This window comes from Mus caroli, unplaced genomic scaffold (assembly GCF_978045245.1).
Source record: "Mus caroli unplaced genomic scaffold, Mus_caroli_1 scaffold_10, whole genome shotgun sequence".
Lineage (NCBI taxonomy): Eukaryota > Metazoa > Chordata > Mammalia > Rodentia > Muridae > Mus > Mus caroli.
Genome location: NW_028227265.1, coordinates 108139154 through 108166413, shown reverse-complemented (window position 1 = coordinate 108166413; position 27260 = coordinate 108139154). Strand labels below are relative to the sequence as shown.

Genomic DNA, 27260 nt, shown 5'->3' with positions numbered 1-27260 from the left:
CTTGATTATAATGGACTGAAACTCTGAACCTGTAGCCAGCCCCAATTAAATGTTGTCCTTTATAAGACTTGCCTTGGTCATGGTATCTGTTCACAGCAATAAAATCCTAACTAAGACAAACAGCTAAAGGGTTTTATTGGCACTGAGCTCAAACCAGGGATCTTGCACATGTTAGTTAAGAGGTCTACCAAGTTATACCCTCTTGGTCCATTTTTCCTTATGCTGAGATAATATAATAGCCATTTCTACCCCAGAGAAAAAAATGTTAAATTTCCATCAATCATATTTCATTTTGAAATGTTTGAATGTATGCTTTTACATTTTTGTTTATCTTTTTGAATAGAAAAAAAAAAACTCTGGGATTTCTCAGTATTATGTAACCTTCTTACATTCTACATAGTAATCTCAAAGTCTCAAAGACTCTGTGGTCATTGTCTTTATATGAAGAACAAGGGCAGACAGCAGACATCTCTCTCCATGCAGTAACCCCAAACAATGGCGCTTCCAGCCTTGCGCAAGCCCAGTGTGAAACTTCAGCAGAGCAGTTCCTTCTCCACCAGTCCCAAGCAGTTTACACACACACCTGAAAAGGGAAAAAAGGACCAGTAGGCCACTTACTGTATTCCTCTGTGTATGTGCTCCAAGGAAAGGTGGAATTATGGGTATATGCAAATGAGCCTTTTATAATTCGGGGTCTTTATGTACATTACAGAATTTGTCTTAGGTAAGCCTATTTTATTTGTACAGGGGATTGAACCTACTACTCCAGCCCCCTACATGGGTTTTTAAAGCCCCGAATCTCCCCAAATCCTTTAATCAAGTAATCTTTCAAGTGAAAGTCACCTTTATTAATCCAAGTTCTTTATTAAACTAGCTCAATAGTTTAGATATCTGTTTTTAACATGCCAATTTCCAGATGCCACTGAAAATTAGAATTATCAGTCATTTCTTATAGCGGTAATCCCATCTTAATTCTTTAGTTTACCAGGAGCAAGAGAAGATGCTCAGATTCAGCCAGATGCCTGAGAAACCTTGCAGGGACGCTTGCTAATCCTCCCCACAGGGAGCACCAACACTCCTTCCACAATGGTCCGTGGACACTTCATGCCCTGACTGTAAAGTCCTCTAGGGTGTGCTAGAGACCAAACAGTGAGATTCTGGGCACAGTCAGAGCTTGAGTCAACCTATTGGGGCAGTGACTTCAGCAAAGGCTTTCTTCTCTGCAGTCCTAATGCTACCGGGTAGCTGACTACTCTAGACTCAGCAGAGTGGTTCAGACCAAGGCAAGGCAAGAGGGTTCCCACCACCTCATGTCCCCACTGCTAGAATCCTATCATTCTTTGTCCCTCCAAAGAAGTCCCCAAGAATCCGGTAGCATGAGCCATATGGACAGAATAAGCAAGCCACAGGCAACTCCTGGATGAAAAGATGCAACTTTATCCTCGTGCTTCATGGAAAGTTTTGAAGAGGGAACTGTTCTCCGGCCAGTAAAAACAAAAACAAAACCCTGACTCTTTGAACATCTAGAAAGTTATTTATTTTATTTGTACAATTATATAAATATTTTCATGTCTACATGTGAACATGATGCTTACATTCTCAGAAGGTTTAAAAATCAATACAATTAGAATCTTTAGAAAATGATTACCTTATTCCAAAACAAGACTTATTCTATAAGAACAGAACTATAGACAGAGTAGATGACGTCAGTGGGAGGTCGCTGGAGAGGGCGTGGGAGGGTTGCAAATACCGAGAGCGCAACAGATCCCTATACTATCCCAGGTTTTAGAAGATAAAGCCCAGCAAGCACCACTAAGGTGCAAAACCAAACCCAGCCATCCCAAGGGATGGGTAGTAACCTCGTGACCAACTGCATTCTAAGTTGATGCAGCTAAGTTGGTCCATCTCCTGTCACGTTTGCTTGTGCAGTGACAAGGACCCTCGTCCAGTTTACTCTCACCGAGCAAACTGATATTGTAAGGCAGCAGCGGCATTACAGAAAGGCCTTCGGAACCCTCTGAACTGCACATTGGCTGTGAGTTCCTGGGAAGACACCAAGGCCCTCGGACCCTGTTTCCTTGTTTTCAGTCATAAACGTTAGGTAGCTACGGTGCTATTTTTGTGGGGAAAAGAGGTGAGAAACCTACAAAAAAAAAAAAAGAAAGAAAGAAAAGACTAACACTGCCATGGCCAATAAGTGACATCCTATAAAGGAGTTTTGTGGCTTTATTTATTTATTTATTTATTTTTAATGTCACAAATGAGAGTAACCCATTTCTGCTAGTCTGCTCTGGGTGGCTCAGCCGCTCGCTCAGTTAAGCTGGCCCCATCTCTGCCCTCTGAAGCCACTCCAATCACATAGTCATAGCTGACAACAAGAGCATTTTCACTGGGGGGGAAGGGGGGGCTGTGGGTGTCCCTCCTTTAGATGTCTCCTCAGCAGCAGATAGCTCTCTATTGAGAACTTCACTCTCTTCTGGTGGGAAAACTCCCTCCAGGCACACACACTAAGCATTTGTGACAAACTCCACTGGACCCCACTGAGTGACAGAGGTGTGCCCTTATGCATACACCTCCCAGGGAACAGTGCTTTATACACTACAGGTTATGGCATGGCTGTATAGGGTGCCCTGAGAGGCAAGGACCTGGACCCCGTAGGAAAATGAACTATGGTCAGGCTCTGAGGTATCTCTCCAGCTGGTTGAGAGCGGCACATGTGAGTCTGTAGGTGTGGCTCTAAGCAGGATGACATTCTCTCCTCAGAGTAAATAGGGATGCCGGGTAGCTTTTGGATTGGGCTGCAAACCAGGGCGCCACCTTTAGGCGGGCAGAAATGCAGGAGCCAGAGCATCAGACCCAAGGCACAAATTCTACCCTCAGAAGATAGAGGGCAGGCAGTTCCAGTACTAAGGATGCCAACTACACCAGGCAGAGAACAGACTCATCTGAAGGAGCCTTAGGCTTACACGGCCCATGTGTGCTGCCTAACTCCAGGCGTTATGGGAGCTCTTAGTATAGGAGAGATTTGGTTGGAGCTCTCCAGGGGCGCTGAGCTAGGCTTGTGGTCCTGATGAGCCTGGTCCTCACTGCCTAGATAGTATATACAAATATAGTAGGCAGGGCTCAGTGAAGAGTGGTGGTTTCTTCCCAAGCAGGGTGTGATCTCTCCCTCATGAAAAGCAGGGAGAATGGTGTACTTTCCCCAACCTAGCAGCTTCTGGAAGAGCAATCCTGCCCAGCCTCTGCAGATACACCACACACTGTAAGAAGGCAAGGCTAGCAGGATGCTCAGGTCTCACCATGAGCTTCGTCCATCCCACTGTGGCTTGTTAAGGCTGCACCTCCTGGCTCGACCACCATGAGCAGGAGCAGGCTCACCCAGAAGGAGTGCCATGGCCTGCCCAGGGGAACACTCAGATGCACTGCTCTTCATCCCTGTCACTCAGGAGCAGGGACCATTTGTCGCCACCGTCCTCTGCTGCCCCGCCATGCCGAGACAATCTGTCTGACGTCAGGGAGGACAGAGACACTTGGCTCACATAGCTGACCTGGTCCCATGCGGTGGCCCTGGGAGAATCCCGACGCCGGTCATCCATGCCAATGTGCACGCTGACTTGGGAGGCACTCAGGGGCTTCATGCGGCCATGGGCCTGGGCCTCATATCTCTCTAGGTCAGGCTTTCTATAGCTGAAAGGCAAGAACCCGAGAATACTCCAATCCCTCTGGACATAAGGCCCTTTTTCTCTGGCGAAATCTCTATTTTTCAGTAACATAAATAGCAAAATTTCATGGGTTTTTAAGGAAAAAAAAAAAAGGATACTGAATTCCCATGGTTCAAGTTCACATAGTCCAGAAACGTCTTATGTAAACACTCCCCACATAGTAGGCTACTGTTCATTTTTGTTAAGTGAATGCATGAGTAAGTAAATCAATGTTTTTCTGTTTTGGTATTGTTGGGACTAAACCCAGGATCTTTCCCATGCAAGACAACTGTTCCACTAGTGAGCTCTGTTCCCAGTCCATGGACATATTTGCTAAGGAGAAAAACTGGAAATACACAGGGATCATATTTCTACATGTATTCATGTAAATAGCTCTGAAAAAGACCCAGCCTCTTACCACTGCTAAGTGGGCAGTCACTGTCCAGGGTACTGAAAAATCACTACACAACCCCATGCAGGTCCTTTGTGTTGCTCCCAGATAAATAATGGAGAGCACAGGAAGCAGGAAACACGCTGCTGTGCCCCGACCTGCTGTCACCATGCATGGTGGAGCCTGCAGAGATTCCTCCAGCAGGTGCTCCAGGCCCAGGACTTACCACTTGAGCTGAAGAGACGAGAGCACCACAGACACAGAGGAGGCAGCCATGGCTGCTGAGCCCATCCACGGCTGCAGCACGATGCCAATGGGCATGAAGACACCTGCCGAAAGAGGTACCACCTGACAGCCAGGGAATACTGAGAGCCCTCCTCGGGGAACCTCGGAGACACTATGCCCACCAGCTCTCAAGGTGAGGCTAAGCTAGCAGGAGGTGGGCAAAGGGAAGGTGACTCTGTCTTGCTTACTCCTGCTTAGAACTATGTATGGGTACCACCAGCCAGTGCAGGGGCTGGGAACCACGGAGGATAACCACTGTGGATATGGTCATCATCCTTCTCTACAGAGGTAGCAACCTGGTCTCTAGGGAGGGCTGGTAGCCAGGTCCCAGACAGCCAGGAGGGAGTGAAGCTCCTAAGCTGCTCTGAGGTCAGAAAAGACCCTTATCTGACTGCGGCTGTCCTTCACTTCTTTGTGGGTTCTTCTATCTTCCACTCTTCTCCACCCCTTTCTTCCACCCCTTCTGCCCCCCTAACACTAGATAAGAGAAAAAAGAGGAGAAAGGAAGGAGATCCCCGAATAAAGTCAGGGGTCAGAAAGAAGGTGACATTATCATTAGACTGCTTCCTGCTGTTTAGGGTGTTAAGTTCCTTGGGGGTAAGTTTGATCTTTGCTGGGAGAATATCTAATATCTTCTTCTTCACCCACAACTTCTTAACAAACCGCAACCAACCAACAACCCGTCCAGCTTCTCAAGGCGCTAGCATTTTAGCCTCTTAAAAGTTTCTGGGATTCCAAATGTCTCGCAATCTCGGCTACTATCTGCAGCTGGAAAAATCACAGCCCTACTAGAGCACAAGGCAAATCACAGTCAGCTGCTGTGGACAGTCTGAAGCAGCCCCATACCTGAGATTAAAATGAAAACATATAATATTTCTGTGTGTTTTAAAGAAATCAAAGTTCCAGAATTGTCACTACATCTGACTTCTAGACTCAGGAGGCTGAGGCAGACTGGATAATCTCTATAATGGACGTCACCACTAACCACTTGGATATAACAGAGAAACTGAGACAGGAAAGCTGTGACGTTAGGTCAGGGGCTAACAAGATGGCTTAGTGGGTGAAGGAACTTACAGGCAAGCCGAATGACCTGAGCTTGTTCCTCAGGACCCACATAATGGCATGGGAGAACTGATTCTGGCAGGAAGTCCTGTGACCTCCAGGTCCACATGTGCACATATGCATGTATACGCATACATACACACAAATAAAATATAATAATAATAATAATAATAATAATAATAATAATAATAAACCCCTTCGGGTCCTTTCAGCCTACACAGCCTTTCAGCAGAATACCCTTCCTCTCCAGGTTGTTTGTGGAAATCAAACTAGAGTCTGGGCAGGATTCATTGTTAATACAGTCTCTGAGACAATAGCCACTGTGTCTGAAATAGCAAGTACCTCAAAATATCCCATGATGCCTATTCAGACATTATGTCTTAATAAAGCTTCAGAGAACAGAGACACTCTTAGAGGATAGGACCACCTTAAATGAATGGCCAAGCCTCCTAATCAGCTGTCTACAGGGAACCAGAACGAATGAGGCTTTGAGGCCCTCTCGGGACTTTCCACACAGTGTCTGGCCAGCCAGACCAAGATGGATGAGTCAATAGTTCACCAGGGACACAGCAGAGACCAAAGGTGATGTAACAGGTGAGAGCTGCCCCTACCTACCTGCAGCAATAGGTATCCCAACCATGTTATAAATCAATGCCAGCACCAGATTGACCCGGATCCTCCGGACGGTCCTCTTGGAGAGATGAATGCTGGCCACGACGTCCAATAAGTCATTCTACAGGAGAGAAGCACGCTTGAGTATGGACTCACACCAACACCAGCCCCTCCTGAGACCTCCACACAGCGGAGCTCACTCTGATCAGGACCACGTCTGCTGCTTCGATGGCAACATCTGTGCCAGTCCCGATGGCGATGCCCACGTCAGCCTGGGCCAGAGCTGGGGAGTCATTCACCCCATCTCCCACCATGGCAACTTTCTTCCCTTCATTCTGAAGCTCCTGGACCTTGGCCACCTTGTGAGAAGGCAGTACCTCCGCAAAGACTTTGTTGATGCCAACCTGAAAGGAAGAGGTCGATGCCTAATGTAGGTGCGAGTTTGATAAAAGCAGAGATCCACAGTAGCAGTTGGGTTTCCACAGAGTTTCACATTTGGCTGGTTTGGTAGGGTGTGCAAGGGTGATAATACAATGCTCCGGAATTCACACTAGAGCCATGGGGACAGGCAGCTACCCCGCGACATCGTCCTCATGCCCCAAACTCAGAACTGAGTGGGCCAAGGTCAAGCCATTCCTCTCAGTCCATAAGCAAACTGAAGCAAGAAAGCACTCCCCCGTAATACAGTGCTTAAATGACGGCTTGTTGTTGTCGTTGTCTGTTTATTTTGGTTTGTTTTTGAGACAAGGTCTCAGTGTAGCTGTGGCTGCCTGGAACTTGCTATATAGACCAGGCTGGCCTCGAACTCAGAGGTCCACCTGCCTCTGCCTCAGAGTGCTGGAATTAAAAGTGTGCTTTTACATCAGATGTTTAGATCTTTTTTTTTCCATCTGTGAGCTTGTCTACAAATTTCCAAGGACAAAGAATGCCTGGCCACTGCCCTACCTGAGTAGCAATGGCTCTGGCTGTCTTCCGGTTGTCCCCTGTGATCAGAGCCACATCCACACCCATGCTTTTCAGGGTGTAGATAGCCAGGGCAGCCTCTGGTTTGACAGCATCTGCGATGGCGATCATCCCGCAGAGCACACCTGGAACCAAGCAACAGCAATCAGCAAGAGCAGGCCCAGGCAGCTCCGTGCAAGCAAGATGGCTCTCAGCCTATGTCATTTGCCACAGGAAATGACCCTCCAGAGTACGTGATATCATGTCTGGGTTCTGTTGCTTTGTTTTTGTTTCTCAGTCATGGAAAGGACAGGAAAAGGAGCACAGGTAGGAGCAGGGAGAACCTCATACCCACCAAAGCCCAGTGGGCTTTTTTAGAGTTTCCACTGGGAACATAGATTACCTTGCCAAGTATCTTTTGCATGGCAAGAACCCAGTGTATGTTTGCTATTAAAAAAATACAAGACACATACAATGCTGCTTTCAGGGACAGACATCTAACCTAGGAAGCTGCCCTTCCTTTTTGTCATTTCCTACAGAAAGTGTGATTTGTACAATATACCTTTTCCCTGAAGTTAGACACTTCCCTGAAGTGAAGACACAGGAGGAGGAGAGTTCTGAGCTGAAGTGGCATGGTAAGAATACAGCAGAGCGCAGGCCCTCCGCTTACCCTGAGTCCGAGATTAGGAACTGTAGACCACAGTTTGTAAGGATGAGGGGCAGGAAGGCACGTTTGGATGGAGTGTTCAGAATACAGGATTGTAAACTACCTTTTATTTGAGTCCAGCATTACTTCTAATAACAGACACTAAAGTGAATGTAGCAAAGGGTTCCATCTCTCAGGCAAACAGCCCAGTGTACTCTAAGCGCTGAGACACCCAGAGTCCTGGGAAACTGTATGGCCTGAGTCAGACAGTGGGGAGCTGCAGGGGCCTCCTGGGCCATGGACTCCTGTTTTGTCTGTGGAAATTCGTGAGAAGGACGATGTGAGTTGCCACCTTAGACAGAAGCAAGTACAACAGAGACCAGTTGAGGCTTCTAGGAGCCGAGCTGGCATGGGATCAATATGGAGACAGTAACAAGGGAAAGGCCTCAACTCTCAAGAGTTCCTGGGAACAGCCTTCCCAGGGAGGAGACATCAATTGGCTACCTAGTACCAGTGGTCACCCCTGAAGACAAGCATACAAGTGACATTTACAGACTGAGCTGGCTGTGCTTATGTATTTAGACATACATACATACATACATATGTGTGTAAGTAAAAAATGGAGCCCATAAATTTGACAGAGAAGTATATTGGAGATTTGGGGGGAAGGAAAGAGTAGGGGAAGATAATATAATTATATTGTAATCTCAAGAATAAAAGAAATCGATACCCAAGATATAAGATACAATTTGCTAAACGCATGAAACTCAAGAAGAATGAAGACCAAAATGTGGACACTGTGCTCCTTCTTAGAATTGGGAACAAAACACCCATGGAAGGAGTTACAGAGACAAAGTTTGGAGCTGTGATGAAAGGATGGACCATCTAGAGACTGCCGTATCCAGGGATCCATCCCATAATCAGCTTCGAAACGCGGACACCATTGCATACACTAGCAAGATTTTGCTGAAAGGACCCAAATATAGCTGTCTCTTGTGAGACTATGCAGGGGCCTAGCAAACACAGGAGTGGATGCTCACAGTCAGCTATTGGATGTATCACAGGGCTCCCAATGGAGAAGCTAGAGAAAGTACCCAAGGAGCTAAAGGGATCTACAACCCCATAGTTGGAACAACATGATGAACTAACCAGTACCCCGGAGCTCTTGTCTCTAGCTGCATATGTATCGAAAGATGGCCTAGTCGGCCATCACTGGGAAGAGAGGCCCATTGGACTTGCAAACTTTATATGCCCCAATATAGGGGAATGCCAGGGCCAAAAGAATGGGAATGGGTGGGTAGGGAAGTGGGGGGCGCTATGGGGGACTTTTGGGATAGCATTGGAAATGTAATTGAGGAAAATATGTAATAAAAATATTAAAAATTTTTAAAAAAAGTCAAAGATCTGGGATATGAAGAGCTATTTCACCAAGGAAATACACAAAACTCCAATAAAAAAAAAAAAGAATAAAAGAAATCACTTAAAAACAAGGAAGGGCCCCAAGAGAAGGGATCAAGGGGAAAGACAGAAAGACAACCTGGAAAGACACCTCAAAGTGACAGAAAGGGTGACATGGTTTTCAAAAGAAAAAAATAATAATGCCAAACAAGAGGAAGAGGAGAGAAGGAAAGAAGGACAAGAAAGAAAAGAGAACAGAGAGGAGGGAGAGGGGAGGGGAGGGGAAGGGAGGGGGGAGGAAGAGTAGGAGAGGGGGCAGGTGGGGGCAGGAGGGGAGGGGAGGCAGCAGAGGAGGCCTCCTTATGGGCCAGGGACGGTGAACTGTGTGCTAATCTCACACAGGGATTACCATCTATGGCCACCAGGATGGCCGTCTGTCCTTTCATCTCATGATCTGTCATGGCGTCACTGATGTCACTGGAGATGGTTAAACCATTGCGCCGCATCCATTCCCGGTTTCCAATCAGCACAGAGAAGGTCTGGGGACCTGCAGCTGTTCAGAAGAGAACGGTTACTCCCAGACGGTCCAACTTCACAATGAGCTAAACCCCTGAGACATCTGACTGCTCTGAAAACTATAACCTTGTGTGACACTCTCCTTGAAGGACCAGAAAGATACAGAGTATGGAGAACTCCATGAATTGAATGGAGTGTTTCATGCATTATACATGTTTAAAATGCTATCAATATATCAAACATCGTGTAGCGTCCTTAGATGCCATTAGAGATACGTGCTGATATTTTTAAAGACTTAATTAATTTATGTGAATGAGTATTTTGCCTGCATATATGTGTGTGCACCATGTGCCTGCCTGACAAGGAGGCCAGAAGCAGTGAGATCTCCTGGAACTGGAGTTACAGACGGTTGTGAGCTGCCATGTGAGTGCGGGGAGTAGAGCCTGGGTCCTCTGCAAGAGAAGCAAGTTCTCTCAACCACTGAGCCATCTCTCCAACCCCTGATTCTTTTTTATAGGGGTCTGAGGCTGGCCTTTTAGGTCAGACCAAAGGAATGTGTTGACTGGATTATTTTCAGAGGGGTTTAGATGGCCCAAAGTGAATCAATAAATCAGGTAAATCCGTTTTTTGAGACACAATATTTTTTGAGGCAGTTTTATATTGATGAGATGAGGAGGTACACAGAGATACACACACACACACACATACATATCTTATATATGCATCCAACAAAATCAAATTACTGCTCTATGTCATGTCATCCTAATAGAAACTTGGGGCCCCTACTCCCGGTCTTTGAAAGACAAACACGTGCAGGGAGCACCCAAAGAAGTGACTCCCGCAGCTCTCTGCACAAAGGCCACACTGTAGGTCCCATGTGTTAACAAACTACTTCTTTCTGGTGCTACTTGCAAATGTTCACATACTTCTATTGTGACCTGTAAACCACCTATCTGCAGAGATATTTTTTCCCTGCAGTTTCTGTTTCTGTAAACACGCCTGTGACAGAAATTCCTTTTGGTGGGCATGAAGCTCAAAGACCATCTATTACCTGATTTACAAAAGCTGTAAGTGTGTGTGTAAGTGTGTGTGTGTGTGTGTGCATGTACGCACATATATGATTCTTGTTGACTGCAGTCTTCCATAACAATGTAGTCCAGGTCGGCCTTATACACCTGGTACTCCTGGCCCCCATCTCCCAAGTATTGGGACTGCAGGCATACAGCACACCCAGCCTCTATGGAATGCTCTAAAATGCAGGTGGCTTTTAATCTGCCACCTTCTAATAGCATGAGACCCTGATGAGACATGACCCAACTTTTGGATGCTCTAGTGGGAATGTCACCTTAGGGCTCTAAGCTATTAAAAGGCAGCACATGACATCCAATAACATCTCCTAAATTAAGATTTAGCATTCAGGGCATTCTATGCACTACCGGTTTAATGTAATGGCTGGAAAATGGTCTCAGATTGAAAAAAAGGCAGGCTAGGGAGATGGTTCGGTGGTTACTACCACTTGCTAGGTGAGACTGACAACCTGGGTTCTATGCTCCACACTCACATAAAAGCCTGGAACCTGGCGTGCCTGGAATCCCAGCACTGGGGCAGAGAAAGGAGACTGGAAGATCCCTGGAGCTTGCTGTCCTGCTGTCCTGGCCCAAACTAGTGAGTTCTGGGTTCAGCAAGAGACCCTACAAGGTAGAGGCTGATGGAGCAGGGTACCTAACATCCTCCCTAGCCTCTGTATGTCCACACATGAGCACGCCTCCCCACTACACACACATGCACACACTTATGTGCACATCCTATATACATAAGGATGGAAGAAGGAAAGAGGTTAGGGAGGCAGGCAAACAAGGTGAGGTGCAGACAGGGCTGTATGCCTGCAGTCCCAGCACTCGGGAGTTGGCACAGGAGAATCCCTGGGGTTCACGAACAAGGAACCTAAAGGTGGCGCCTGCCACTGGGCAGCTCTTTTCTTGGTGTTGGTGGACCGTTTCCTGTTTCCCTTGCTTTCTGTAAGCTATGAGGACACCACACATGACACTGGAGAACACCCAGATGGGAAAAAAACAGGAAGAAGAAACAGAAAAGCAGATGCCACCTGCGACCCTGTGGCCATGGGAAAGAAAAAAAAAAATCAATGTGAAATAAAAGAGAGAACACTCTAGGGGAGGAGTAACTACGGACCTAAGTCTTGTGCCACTTCAGCCTTCTTTCTGTAAGCAGCATCGTCTTGAGACATCAAGCCAGAGACTGGTACACACCTATAGCCTCAGCTAGCTGGAAGGCTGAGGCGGGAGGGTCACTGGAGTCCCGAGTTGGAAACTAACACAGCAAGACCCACCACAAAAACAAAAAGCCAAACAAAACACATAAAGAAGTGAGATGTATCAAACATGAAAAGAGAAGCAGCAGGTGTTCCTGGGGTGGGCAAGGTACTGGCGCCTGGCAATGAGCCTCCCATCTCCACAGCAGGGCGGGGGGAATCCCACAGGTGGGTTTGGTATGGTCTGGCTTGCCTCTGCTTTTAACCAAGATAAGGTTCAGCCACCAAGAGATCCAGGAGGGACAAAAGTGAGGAATACCTTCCCCTGTGGGAGGGTTGCCAACCCCAACAGGGTGAGTGGTCAGATCACTGCGAGCCAGGATGCCCTCCACATTGCTAACTTTGCAGCTAATTCCACAGCCGGGCACTGCCTGGAAGTCCGTGCTGTATCCCAGGGTCTCCGTCCCAAGTTCCTGTGGAAGCAAAAGAGCACGGCGGTGGGTGGAGGGACACAGGGGGTGGGGGGATGTAGTGGGAGGAAGCAAGGAAGAAAGGGGGAAGTGAGGGCAAACAGAAGGAAATGCACCATGAGCTCAGCAAGCGCTCTGTCACCAGATTCGGTGTTGGTTGTCAACCTGAACCAGGCTAAACAGCTAAATCCTCTCTAGGTGGAAACCTCATGACTGGGCAGGCTGCAGATCCAAGAGGAGAGTCAGCTTACCTCAGACCACTCAGATCTTTCCACGTTGGGAGTGATTAGAGCAGAACAACGGGCTAGGTAAGTGGTGAACAGCAGAGCTACTTTGAAGCTGCCAGGCAGATCATTCGCTATGCGGGATACCCAGGGAAGGCATCAGGAGTGGTGGGAGGCACTGGAGCAGCAAGCAAGCATAAGGCTTCCTCCCGACCCATATGGGCAGATGTCAAACAGCAGTGTACTGACTCCTACGAGGGGCAGCAGTGTACTGACCCCTACGAGGGACAGCAGTGTACTGACCCCTATGAGGGTCAAGCCCAGGATGAAATTTCTCAAACATCTCCTTGCCAATGTTTCCTGAGGTACAACAATGATAAATTTTTGCTCAGGCCACTCAGACACTCTCCGCATAGTCCGCCATCTGCCCCCATGTTTTAGGACAAGAGGGGTACGGTGACTCTCTAAACCCCCAAATCAGGGCTATTCAGCTCATCTGCGCTAGCTCCTCCCAGGCAACCCCACTGAAGTGCCCTCAGCCTAGCCATATAAAGAAGTTGTTCACGTGCCCAACTCCCCCTGCCCCAGACTTAGGCTCTCAGAAGGCAGAAGGGTCACATCTCGCTCACTTTGCCCTGAGCCTGGCGTTATCCACTCGTCTGACTTATAACCGTGATGGCCCCACTGCAAGCCCTGCCTGCAGCAAGTGAAGAGCCCCCCTGCCCCAGCTAAACAAGTGTGGAGAGGTAGGAAGCCAAGGCTGATGAGAGAGAAGAGCCCATGCGCTGCCAAGGCCAGGGTCGGCATACCTCTTTGCAGTATTTAGTGACGGCCACGCCTAAGGGGTGCTCGCTGCTGGCCTCTGCGGTGCCCACCACGGCCAGAACCTTCCTGAGGGGGAGTGTGGCCATGTCTGCGAGCAGCAGGAACCGCATGACTCTGGGGACCCCGTGGGTGATGGTGCCCGTTTTGTCAAACATAACGGTCTTTATCTGCAAACACAACTTCACATCAGGTCTTAGTGTGGAAGCAGCTTTCGCAGTCCCCGTGTCCGACTGGGGACTTCTCTCTCGGCCTGCCTTGGGCAGGGAACAATTCTTAACTTCCTAACCCTTGGCCTGAATCTGTGTGGGCAACAAGTGCTGCTACCGAGAAAGCATTACTCATCTGCCAGTCTGCGGCTTCACTGTTCCTTATCTTTGACCAAGCAGAGGGCATCAGGTTTCTCTCAGACCATGATCCGTAAGCAGCAGATACACTGCTTGGAATCCAAAGCTCAATGCTGTCCTCTACCCTCAACCCTGTTAGCTGAGGTTCTCCCTCCAAAGATCCTGCCTCCCATACTCCACCCTTACTGTGCACCCAGTCTGACACTCCCAGCTTGTAACTGAGTGGCTCAAAGGAGCGCCCTGCTCTACCAAGTGATCTTCCGAGGCTCTTAGAATGGGCTCCTCCCTCAGCCCTTTCTCTGTCTCTAATTTCCCTCTGTCTGCTCATTAGTTTGTTCAACAAGATGTCTCTGGGGGCTTTCAGGCTGAATGCCAGGATCACGCCAGTGAAGAGAAGTGCTGCAGACCTCATGGAGCTCATGATCAACACAGATGTGTGGTCCCCGAGAGTCCTCTTCACCTGCCTATCATTTCACAGGAGTGATACCTCCACTACCACCTTATCTGGCCAACTCTTGCTCAAATTCCCAGACTGCCAGCACCGCTGAAAAACTCCTGACTAGGCCAGGCCCCAGTACAATACAGACTGGTATATAGCTGTGGTCTCATTAGGCAGCTCAGGTAGAACCTGAACTCACGTTCCTTCTGCCTCAGCCTCCTGAGAGCTGGGATCATGGCTGTGCATCACCACACTAACCTAAATATGCACTTAATATGCACCGTCACTCTTCCACCCTGGAGTCACGGGACACTGCTAATCCCAAGCATGTGCGCTCTCAACTTGGTTAGCAGATATAGTCTTCTGGGAAAGTCACTTGTACTGGCTGGTTTTGTGTGTCAACCTGACACAAGCTGGAGTTATTACAGAGAAAGGAGCCTCCCTTGAGGAAGTGCCTCCATGAGATCCAGCTGCAAGGCATTTTCTCAATTGGTGATCAAGGGGGAAGAGCCCAGCTCATTGTGGGTGGTGCCATCCCTGGGCTAGCAGCCCTGGGTTCTATAAGAAAGCAAGCTGAGCAAGCCAGGGGAAGCAAGCCAGTAACATCTCTCCATGGCCTCTGCATCAGCTCCTGCCTCCAGGTTCCTGCCCTGTGTGAGATCCTGTCCTGACTTCCTTTGGTGATGAACAGCAGTGTGGTAGGTGTGCACCACCACCACCTGGCTGTCAGGCGTCTCTCTTAAGGAGCCATGAAGAGAGGCTGTTTTATAAGGACTCTATAGAAACTGCTATCCCAGTTCCCACGAAGGACAGCCAGGACCTGACAGGGGCCCACCTTGTGTGCCATCTCCAGAGGCTTCCCTCCTTTGATTAGGACACCGTTCTGGGCAGCCACCCCAGTGCCCACCATGACTGCTGTGGGTGTGGCCAGCCCCAGGGAGCAGGGGCAGGCGATGCACAGCACAGTGATGGACGTCTGGAAGGCAAAGCGGATGATCACCTCCGTCTGCGAGATGTGCTTGCTAGGGCTCTGCAGAGAGAAACATCAGATGGAGAGATCAGGGGGCGTGGGGAATCTCACCTCGGCAGGGCAGTGGGAACTGAGAACACAGTGAACCGAGTTTAGGAACATGACTGTGACTGTGTCCTGTGCAGCTTCTGTATCAGATGTATCGCTTCACTGCCCACCTCTGACTTGCCTAATCTCTTCCCATAGCTTCCTTCAAAGAGGCAAGGTGAAACAGGAACAGAGTCAGGTCAGACCATGATGGGCCACAAACTCAGGAGTTGGACCACATAGGTCATATCCCAGCTGTGTTGCTAAGGTCATCCCTCACCGCCTCTGTTTCCCTGAGTATATAATGGTGCAAAGTGCTTTGTGCTTATAAACATAGCGATATGCACACAAACATAGGCAACCACACAGAACAGAACTGGCGCGGCACGTTAACTCATCATTACCTTTGGCCTCATTATTTTGAAAGCCTAAATAGCTCTCCACAGGACCTATGTTCAAATGATGCAAGGATGTCTATCGCTGTTTTCTTCTTGTGATAGCAAAACCTGGGGACAACTAAAAGGGAACTGGTCCATGAAGCTGTAGGCATAACGGAGTCTGAGGGGTTAATCGGGAGGATGCTGTACATACAGCCTACGTGTACTGATGCAGAAAGGTATCCGGGACACACTGGGACTTAAAAGGCAGTGTGAAGAAATGTGCTGTGGGTGTATCCAGGCTATCAAATCCTCTGCCTCATATATGAGCCACAGAGAGCTGCAGAGGGCAACTCTGGGGTCGCTCCTCATGACAGAGAACTTGGGGCCCCCTTGTTATCCCTCTGAGTGGTTTTCAGTACCTGAACAAACAAAATGGAGCTCTGCTTTCTGGTGTGGTGGCGGACAGGGAAATCACTACTTGATGTTTGGGGTGTTCATTCATCTTGTTGTGTTTTCGTAATGCACTGGAGTGGTACACTCCACTCCACTATGCTAAACTCACTAATCACCAGGGTATGTTTCGTGAATGGACAACACAAAGCACAAATTCTTTACATTCTTCATCCTTTCATTTTAAAAGGCACGGCTCTAAAATAGGCATATTGTAAAAGTCATTAATTTTCTCTCAACCCGCTGTGTTCGACTAAAAAGGCATACCATTTAACAAATACGTGATTTTTAAACGATAAAGATAGTGTGTTTTGTTTTCACAGGCATCTTATTAAAATGACATTTGGCACTTTGGGGGCTCTTGTGGACTTCTGGAAATTAACATGAGCCCTCCCTACAAATGACATTCTTGCCACAGTGATGACAGTGCCTGAAAGGAACACACAGCACCCCAGTTGTTAGCACACACTGATTTTTGCAAATAAAAACAGGAGAATCAGCATAAGAGGTCAAAGCATGGAATGGCAGAAGACTGCCTTCTCCCGACTTGCCCAAAACCAGATCTTTTTTGTTTTATTAGATACTTTCTTTATTTACATTTCAAATGTTATCCCCTTTCCTCGTTTCCCCCTCCGAAAACCCTCTATCCAATCCCCCCTCCCCCTGCTTCTATAAGGGTATTCCCTCCACCCATTCACCCACTCCTGCTTCCCTGTCCTGGCATTCCCCTACACTGGGGCATCCAGCCTTCACAGGACCAAGGGCCTCTCCTCCCACTGATGTCCAACAAGTCCTTCTTCTGCTACGTATGCGGCTGGAGCCTTGGCAGTCAGGCTTGGCTTAGCCACTGGCCGTCCTAGAGACAATGCCCAGGTCACTTTTGAGCACCAGGGGCTCTTGGATGCCACAAAGTACTTAACTCAGACTCTCTCAACTTAAAATACACAGGCTGAGGGAGAAAGTGACATGTTAGTAAATGGCACACCACGTCAGATACAGCTTCATCTGCCGGCAGACACTATTTTCACAGAAGAAACAGGCTCCATCTTTAGTTCTTCATGCCATGACTCTAACAAAGCACTGGCGTGAGGTAAGATGAGATAAGATGAAAAGCACCCCACTCACTGGAAAGCCGGTGGCACTGATGGCTCATTGGCTGGTCGGCCCTGGCACTACTTAACTGTGGGGTCCCGACCTGGCCTCCAAGTGTCAGACGTATGCAGCACCCCATTCATGAAAACCACAATGGCTTCAAACACTGCTAAGTGTTCTTGAGAATTAGTTCTTATTTCTTAAGCAGAAGATTTTCTGAGGATATACCATATTTTCCATTGATATTTTTGAAGTTTGATAAAAACAGTATTTCCTAAGATTGTCTTCTTCAGCTATTGAATAAATGTTTTTTTTTGTTTTGTTTTGTTTGTTTGTTTGTTTTATAATCAGCAACCTTTAATTATCACTCAATATATCCTGTTTCTGTCACTACTCCATATTCTGGCAAATAGTTGCGACCCATTTTGGTAAACAGTCAGTTAAATTTGCAATAGCAAATATACCACAAAAATTCCTATGAATATGAAAATTGTTATGTCTTTAATTCTTTTAGGTACTTTAATGTAAGAGGTTAAGAAAAAGCAGGAAAGCCAGGCAGTGGTCATGCACAACTTTAGTGCCAGCACCCAGGAGGCAAAGGCAAGTGAATCTCTGTGAGTTTGAATAAATGTTTAATTATCAAAAATCTTTACCTACAGTGATATATATCCTTTCAGTCACACTGGGAAGCGTTATTGCTTGACAAGGCAGGATATTAGATCTGGGATTCGTGGAGTTAAGTGGCAAAAATACATTTCCCCCCTAAGATCTAGCATAGTACTGCGCCATCAAAACTGTGGTCTCTTTTCTATAACATATGTCTTAAACTCAGTAATGGCCAATAAATGGCATTTTGCAAATCCTTGGAGCATTCCAACTGGGGAGTTAAATGATGTCATGAAAATTATCTCTGAGTAGAAAGCAAAGGGAATTCCTGTATGTGGATATCTGTGCCCATGATGAAACTCACGGCCTGGTACACATACTGGGTAACCCTCAACCAGCAACCTCAATAAGGACCTTCAGAAGTAGTCTGATTATCCTACCATGACTGGGATTGTACTGATAATAAATAAGAGAAGCAAATAAAATAAAATAAAATAAAATAATGTGGTAGTTTGAATATGTTTGGCCTAGGTAGTAGCACTATTAGGAGGTGTGGCCTTGTAGGTGTGTCATGGGCGTGGCTTTAAGACCCTCATCCTAGCTGCCTGGAAGCCAGTCTTCTAGCAGCGTTCAGATGAAGATGCAAAACTCTCAGCTCTTACTGCACCACATCTGCCTGGATGCTACCATGTTCCTGCCTTGATGACAATGGACTGAACCTCTGAACCTGTTAGCCAGCCTCAATTAAATGTTGTCCTTCTAAGAGTTGCCTTGGTCATGGAACTCAGATCTCTGAGTTCAAGGTCAATCTATACAGAGCAAGTTTACAGAGCAAGTTCCAGGACAGCCAAGCTCAGGCAGTAAGGGAGTTCAGAAACAGAAAGTCAGTAATAGAATAAGAGAGGCCATGTTCCAGCCCCAGCAAGCAGAAGAACTCAGCAGCGTTGGCCGTGTGGTTCTAAATTTAGAGTCCAGAATAGAAGGGACTACTGGGACAACAGATGCTGGCTAGCTGGAGCCAAAAAATTAGCCATGAATAACAAGAGACCAGTATCACAGAAGTGAAACCTTCTGGGAAGTGTTTTCAGAGAGCACAAAGAAGCTGTGTTCCAGAGATAGCCAAGGTTGTACCTCGTGCTGCAGCTGGACTTGGTAATGTGTAAGAATCACTCAGGTGGTACTGGTTTTGAAGGCATGAAGGGATCATGGAGAGCAGCTGAGGCTCGGCACTGTGAGAGGCCAGGGAAGGCCATGGGTGGAGATGCAGCCTGAATTGCAGTTAAAAGCCCAGGAGTGAAGGGGTCATGCAAAGGATTTGAGCCTTGACCCCACAAAGAAAGACTATGAGAGGCTATTGGTGAAGCCTAGTTGCAGTGGAAGACCCCAGTGTATTGGAGATGCCAGTATCATGGGATGACCACCAAGAACAGCAGCGACAGTGGAGTGGATCAACCTGAGCTTAGAGTGCTACAAAGGGCAGAGCTGGAGAAGAGATGCCAGCCCTTTGAAGGAGCCCAGAAGATCATGTGTGATCCAGACATTGAAACATTGAACTTTGCCTTGGAGACCCCAAGATTTTTGAGATGCCAGAGCTGTGGGCTATCTGCTGAGGAAAGCTGCTAACAGGGAGTAGAACCATCCCAGGAGAAAGAAGTTTGTTGCTGTCAACAAAGATGAAAAAGGAGTAGAGAGATCTGAGAACTGCTTTGACATCAGACATGGAGATGCAGAGTTTGGAGTTTGCCCAGCTGGTTTCCTGTCTTGCTTTAGGGATTATAGTTAAGTCATTAGATGAATCTCTAATGATTTAGAGTCTAGTTCTAGTCTAGAGACTTTGAACTTTGGACTATTAACATTGTTGAGACTGCTATAGACTATGGGGATTTTGGATATTGGACTAAATGTACTTATTTATTGTGCTATGTTTAGGTATGGCCCCCATAGACTCATATGTTTAAACAAGCCTATAGGGGCCAGGGAATGGGGTGTGGTAGTTAACATATGCTTGGCCTACGGATTGGCACTATTTGGAGGTATGTCCTTGTTGGAGGAAGTGTGTAACTGTGGGTGTGGGCTTTAAGACCTTTATCTGAGCTTCCTAGAAGTGAGACCTCTAGTGGTCTTTAGATGAAGATGTAGAACTCTCAGCTCCTCCTGCACCATTCCTGCCTGGGTGCTGCTATGCTCCTGCCTTGATGATAATATACTGAACCTCTTAACATATAGGCCAGCCCCAATTAAATGTTGTCCTTATAAGAGTCGCCTGGGTCATGGTGTCTGTTCACAGCAGTAAAACCCTAACTAAGACCAATAATAAAAGGATAATTAAGCCCCAGTGAGTCTAAGACACAAGAGAACAGAATTAGTGGCAATACGTTACTTCAAGCACAACAACCATCCTGCTCAAGGCCTTCAACTTACAGGAAAGTACTTCTGAACCACACCGAAATCGACAAAGCCGATGATGATCCACACCACCAGGGTCAAGGTTGAAATGATGATGATGAATGGGACGAAATAGCCACTGAACCGGTCAGCCAGCTGCTGAATGGGAGCCTATGGAGACAAAGCATTAAGACCACGGGAAGTTACAACCTACAGAGACAGGCATGTGTAAGGCTTGGGTCCACGCTCCTTCCATTGCTATCTTTAGGAGTCAATCTCTACGTGATCCTTGATGGGTGGAGCTATGAACCTTTGCAACCATTCCTCACATCTGTTTTGTTTTGAGGCAGGGAATAATGCAGCCCAGGGAGTCTGGAGCTGAGCTTGAAGTCCCGACCTTGTCGCTCCCACCTCCGGACTAGCTAGGAATATAAGGATGCTGGTGGTCTATCCACTGAGCCAAAATCCCTTTGAGAACATTTCTCAAAGGAAATGGGGTTTCATTACAAGTTTTAAGGTTCATCACTACCTTTGACATCTGGGCCTCTTCCACCAACTTTACAATCTGAGCCAAAGTTGTGTCATTACCCACATGGGTAGCTTTAAGGAGCACAGAGCCATGAGCATTAATAGAGCCAGCAATCACTATGCTCCCGGGTTTCTTAGTGACAGGCATGGCCTCTCCTAGGGAAGAAACAGAAGTCAATCACTCACTCAGCCCTCTTAACATCACATGGACCAATGGCTACCATGACCCCCACCAAAGGGAACCTAAACCCAGCCACCTAACCTGTGATGAGGGACTCATCAGCCATGGTATTGCCTTCAAGTACTTTCCCGTCCACTGGGAACTTTCCCCCAGGGACAACCTTGATGACGTCGCCTCGCTGTACCAGCTCCATGGGCACCTGCTCCTCTCTGCAACAGAAGACAGTCAAAAACCATCCTCCTCATCTGGGATTAGACCGGGTTCTAGACTGACTATTAGACCTTTTACCACTAGCACTACGTATCTAAGAGTTCTAGATTAGCAGACATAACCAACCTTGCATTAAAAAAAATACTCAGGGATGGGTTTGGGATATAGCTTGGTGGTACAGCACTTGCCTAGCATGTAGGAGGCCCTGGGTCCCATCCCCAGCAACACACACACTCACACACCCACAAACACACATACATTGTGGGGGGAGGAGGTGCAGAGGTCACCTGTCTATGCATACAATATATGTATATTTTTGCATCATTGTTCTCTAAATCTCTAAACAATACAGTATAAAACCCATTTACATACCATTTGCATTGCAAATGTATCATAATTATTCTAGAGATGATTTAAAGTATGTGGAAGGATGTGAATTCTATGCAAATACTGTTCCGTGTCATATGAGGGACTTGGTATCTGAGGGTCCTAGAGCCAAACTTCATGGGGGATGCATCACCCTGAGCAATGGATGGGGCTAAATTCAAGAGGGGCGTGCACAGTTGATACCAGAGTCCCGCTGCTGTGCTTTCGACTTTATCATAAGGAACAGCAGGCAGCTGCTGAAGGATCCATCTACACAGCAGTACAGACAGACTGGTACAATATAGATCTTTAGAAAGGTCACCGGTTTGATTGCAGTTAGCAGCCAGTGCAGACACTGGACAGTGCTTCAGGGTGATGTCTATGGTGGCCTGAACTGTACGATGGTGACGTGTTGTCACTACATGGGTGGTATACAGGGATTCCCAAGCTCTATTCATGGACACAACGCACCTGAGGATTAAGTTGTCCTCACCCAGGGTCACGACTGTGGCTTCTGTGGCTTGGAGTGACATGAGTTTTGCAAGGGCTTCTGAAGTTTTGCTCTAGGAGATAACCAGGATGAGAGCTGACGGTCCATACCCAGGCTGACACTCCCAAGCACCGCACTGAAGGTGGCTGACACGAGAAACACAACCCCGCCACTGAGGCAGCCACGCATGCCAGGGCCACAAGGGAAGCCCGCCCAGGGCTGCTGAGGCAGAGCTTGACGGCCATTCTATTTTCACCTTCAATATAACTTCCTTCTCCCTCTTTTGCAGGCTCCATTGCAGAGTACTGAATGCCACCCAGCCCTGAGGTGGAGGTGTGGATTTCTACACAAACTAACGAAAATCCATTAGGCGCTAAGAGACCATTCGAGCTCTGCCCGAAGTTCAGAGTTTGTTCTGTGGCACAATTACCCGAACAAAGGTCTCACAAATTAGCCAGATTAGCTGGGATTTCAGAAGGAACAATCAACTGGGAGATTAGTGACTGCCGCCCCTAATTACAAGGAGTTCAGATTCCGCTGGACCATTCTCTACAGCCTGTGTAATTAGTAGTTCTCAGCACACACTGCCTTTGGGCTGAGAGTCGGATTACCGAGAGAACAGTTGAAGTTGTAGCTACCTTGGCCACGTGTTCCAGCCACCGTCCCAGGGCGATGAACACGAAGAGCATGGGGGGCGTGTCAAAGAAGGTCACGGGGCTCTTCTCTGCCTTCTCAGCTACAGCGACCACCAGGATGACCAGGGAGTAGGCATAGGCAATGGTTGTGGCGAGCACGATGAGTACGTCCATGTTGGCGGACCTGTGTCTCAGCGATTTGTAGGCTTGTACGTAGAAGTACCACCCACCCAGAAACTGAAAGGCAGGGAGGGCAGGGTTGGCGGAGGAAGGGGGAGGAGCCAGCCTCAGGACGATGAGTATTCTAGGTTCTTGGACATAGTTGATACCACTCTGTTCTGCATTATTTGATACTGAGGGCACACACTCTGCCTCAGCCTCTGGTGAAACACTCTCTCATTCCAAGCATTACTGGCCACAGAAAGGGACTGACGGAGGATACGGGATGTTTGGAACACAGGCACACCATGTAAATGTCCATAATGAGAGAATGGTAACAACAGTGATGTTATTCACTTATACTGTGAATGGTCTCTAGAGAGAAGGTAAGCCAATGGTGTGAAATAGGTCCACGATTCAAATAAGAGAGGCAGCATCTGTCGGTGTTCTCACATGACACCCCCCACACACACACACACTTCTGTTAACAAGCATCTGTGCCTGTATTGTATGAACATGCAAACATACACACGCATGTATACACATACACAGAGAGACAGAGACAGAGACAGAGAGACAGAGACAGAAAGGTTTGCTCTACAAAGGTGAGATATAAGAGAGATTATGCCTAACTCATGAAGACATGGATAGCAACAGTACTAGTGAACAGGACTGGGACAGAGGCGGGTAAAATCAGTCAGAGTAGATTTCCCTTGGCTTCAGTATTGGTGAAATTGCTCACAATAAGGGCAAAGCGCATTTTCAATTAAAAAGAAAATATAGACGCTGGAGAGATGGCTCAGCGGTTAAGAGCACTGACTGCTCTTCTGTAGGTCCTGAGTTCAAATCCCAGCAACCTCATGGTGGCTCACAACCATCCGTAATGAGATCAGATGCCCTCTTCTGGTGTGTCAGTGTACTTACATAAAATAAATGAATACATCTTTTAAAAATTTTTAAATTAAATAAGTATAAATATATAGGAAAGTAATCCAACCTACAAATGGTTCCCCTAAACAGTCTTAGTTTTATATGTCAAACTGTACACATGCAGACATTCTCTATGTGTACATATGCATGCATGCACAGATGTTCCACAAAGCCTCCTTGTTCTGAATGATAAACGTATCCAAAGATAAAGACCATGACTTTGCCTTTAAGGATAGAACATTCACTAGAAGCATGAGCTCTGCGGACATTCATCTGAAAATTCTAACGAGGGTAAACTGAAATAATAAACGAATCAGGAAATGGGGACTCGGGATGTGACTGAGCAATGGCACACTTGCCTAGCACATATGTCATGTATGAGGTCCTGAGTTGTCCTGTCATTTGTAACACACACACACACACACACCAAGGACAGGCAGGCTCACCAAGCTTACAAGGAGAGGGTGGCTGTTCTGACAAGTTTCAATCACTTGCAATGACCTGTGACCGTGAAACCAGGCCTTTCTTCTTAGTTCCCACATTTGCAGCCCCCCTCTACTCTGCCCTCCCTCTAGTCATAAGACAGAAATAACAGCAGCAGCTCCCCAAAGATGATGCTGCAAAGTTGCCATGAGGAACCACTGGAACTAGGCTAAAGGGCTATTGACACAGACAGTGATCAGAGATCCATTAGCCATGCCTGGACACAAAGGGCAGAGGTTTGCCCGGCTTTCCAATACATACTTGGACAAAGGTACACAAGATGAAGAAGATGAGATTGAGAACGGACAGTCCTGGGATGATGTTGTGGTCCAGGACCATCGTCTCCTGGGGTGTACTGCTGGGGATTAACATGTAGACCATCAATCCCATGACGGGGATGCCGAACACCAAGCTGCACAGGAAAGACTTCTTCCACCTGGAAGGCAAGGTCAGTGACACAGACACATCAGAACCACTTGGCACTGGGATCAGATTAGACATAAGATGAACTAAAATAAGAGTGAGGCTTACCCCCAACATCATCACTGACCTGAAGGGCCAGGCATTGCTGGAGGGACACTGGGCTCAGATCTACCTTTGCATAAGCTGGTGGCCACCCATTTATAGATACAACAAATGAGGCCCCAAAGACAAGAACTAGCCCCAAAGGGGTTTCCACTCAGTCTATAGCTGCCTAGAATTCTCTTTGTCGTCTTACATAGATTCCCCTTAAAGCAAGGGATGAATGGAAATACTATTTTATTAGTATAAGCTTATTTACAGTATTACTATTATTTACACCGGAAGTCAGACACCAAGGTTGGCAGATGACGTCTGTGGCTGCATGTGAGCCACAGCATGGAACTCTAAACATGCGGTGTGGGACCATCAAGGAAAGTCCTCGTAAGCTGTGTATCCTAATGTACATCCTGCAGTCCTGAGCGGCTCACTCAGGCTGCTGCCTGAGGCCATCTGAAAGACAGGCCCACTAGTTTCCCAAACCCAACAACCGCAAGTCCCCTGGGCAAGCCAAGGGAACCAAACAGAGTGCACCATCAAAGCCCCAGAAGGATCTACCACTCCCTGAAGACACTAAACTGAGCTTCAAATCCCAGGTCTCCTTCTTCCCAGATTTTCCAGAATTTGCCTAAGCTACTGATGCCACAGGTTGCTCACTCTTCCCCAACAAGGCTAAGGTACGGCCCTATGTACAACAGTGGCCTTCGAGTGTGATCAAAGACTAAGTGACTATCGGAGACTTACTAACCTTTATCTGCATCCTGGGCCACCCCACCCCCACCCCCACTCTGTGCTGGGGATTCTGGGGCCTTGTGCATGCTAAGCATAGGCCCTGTCACTGAGCTGCACGTCCTTCCTGCGCTGGCCATTTTCTTTCCACTTAGCTCTGAAGGCTGTCTTCAGATCCTACTTGTAGAACTTACACAAATAAAGCCTAAATAAATAGACTGTGAAATAAAGAGCCAACCTTGCAGTTAGATTTAGTGAAACTTAATAAATAGTAGTATTAAATATTTAAATAACCACCGACAACTGGTGACTATTTAAAGTAGCTAAAAATTAGTGAAATTTAAAAGGAAAGAGAAGGAAAAAAGCCTACTCGGGTTCTACACTCATTTGAATGCACACACTACTGCATCTCAAGTACACCACCATGCTGGGCAGTGCAGACCCAGACACTGCCAATATCCGGACACTTCTACCAACAGCATACCTCACAGGGGTAAAAGAGAAAGAACCAAGGTTGAATGCAACCCAGGAAGCTAGGGTGTCGGGGCCACAGCTGAGCCTGCTGGCATCATCATGAGCCACAGAGTCAGTGGGAAGGGGACAGAGACTTAGCCAGGGCAACCGTTCACCTTCTGTTTTCTACCTACTGTTTTATTTCCATCTTGTGGTCCAAGTGATGAGCGTTGGGGTTTCTCTGGGCCAGGGAAGCATGAAAGCCAATTTCCTTGTGATGAAAAGAGGGGTGGGGAGCGAGGGGGAAGGTTCTGGTTAAAATGTGCACGCGTAGAAAGCATTTCCAGCACTGGGAACTGAAATCTCAAAGTTCTTCCGGTGACCTACGGTTTTCCTCTCGTGACTTCTCTGTGGCAAATGGCTTCCAAAGCCTGCTCAGAGGTTCAGTACTGTGTGTGCCAAGTGACTGACTGTGCCACCCTGAAGACATGGCACTGAATGGAAATCCCTCTTCCTACCCGAAGGAAGTGTTGCTATTGTCACACTCACTCCAGTGAGTCCCTCAGCTGACCAGGGTTGACTTCAAGAGTCGTGAGTTAAAGAATCCGGATGCCTTGTGGTCTGGTACTTCACCCACTCACGAGGAACAGGAAGATGTGAGAGAAACAGTGTGCTAAAGAACTGGGTGCAGAACATGAGTCTCTAGGCTTCTAGACCAAGCAACTTCCTACTGTATTCAGGGCCTCCTACGTGAAGAGCGGCTTGCTCCATGTCCTGGCAAACTGCTCCTCAACCCTGTGCTCTCCTCAACCTCTGCCACCACCACCTCCATCTGAGCATTACGTCTCTGCTGCTCCTTGTGGGTGCATAAAAGGGGAGCTGCCAGAGAATGTCCTGCCAGCATAGGACATAAAGACGGTGCGGGTTGCTGGTGCTGCTGAGTGTCTCCAAAATGAAATGTCATGGTAGAAGGGCATTAAAGGCAACACAAGACAAAAATTCTCATAACTAATTCCAGCTTAGTCGTATCGGGAAAAGATGCTCCAGAGTCGCACAAGCCTGGAAGTCAGGCAATATTCCAATAGTCCTGCATTTTGGACAGAGGTCTGGGAGGCTGCATCAAATTGCCAAACAGGGTGGCAGCAGCTAAGATATTAGAAGTCAAAGTGCATATGAGACATGATTGAAGACCCCCCACCTAGAACTCTCCTTCCTGTCCCCAGCATCATGGTGACTCCTCGGCCCCATGGGTGATATGTGGACACAATTCTCTAAGGTTTAGTGTGGAGGAGAATGGGATCCGAGTTGGGAGTGCCTTCTTGCTTCTGGTGAGCTGGGTATCAGTGAGCAAGAACTTTGCTACCCTGAGGCTCTATCCTCATCGAATGAGGCAGCTGTGAAGCTAGCCAGCCTACCTAAAAACAGCAACGGCATGTCATTTCTGTATGGGAAAGCTCTGCTGGGCCACGCAGGGCTGCCCACA

At 47.4% G+C, this 27260-nt stretch overlaps 1 protein-coding gene across 4 annotated transcripts in view; it reads right to left on the bottom strand.

Moving 5' to 3' along the window:
• Positions 1-1522: 1522 nt before the first annotated feature.
• Positions 1523-27260, bottom strand: part of Atp7b (ATPase copper transporting beta) — a 70453-nt gene continuing 44715 nt past the window's right edge. For all 4 annotated transcript variants that reach the window (XM_085844115.1, XM_085844114.1, XM_085844116.1 and 1 more), the window contains 16 exons: positions 25972-26048; positions 24338-24512; positions 22508-22741; positions 21851-21942; positions 20885-21012; positions 20624-20778; positions 20131-20265; positions 14960-15154; positions 13326-13508; positions 12142-12295; positions 9447-9590; positions 6997-7139; positions 6252-6455; positions 6055-6172; positions 4319-4421; positions 1523-3687 (listed from right to left, as the gene is read on the bottom strand). In XM_085844115.1, the coding sequence (XP_085700241.1) occupies positions 3414-3687; positions 4319-4421; positions 6055-6172; positions 6252-6455; positions 6997-7139; positions 9447-9590; positions 12142-12295; positions 13326-13508; positions 14960-15154; positions 20131-20265; positions 20624-20778; positions 20885-21012; positions 21851-21942; positions 22508-22741; positions 24338-24512; positions 25972-26048 (2514 nt within the window). In that variant the 3' untranslated portion in view covers positions 1523-3413. The remainder of the gene's footprint in view (positions 3688-4318; positions 4422-6054; positions 6173-6251; positions 6456-6996; positions 7140-9446; positions 9591-12141; positions 12296-13325; positions 13509-14959; positions 15155-20130; positions 20266-20623; positions 20779-20884; positions 21013-21850; positions 21943-22507; positions 22742-24337; positions 24513-25971; positions 26049-27260) is intronic.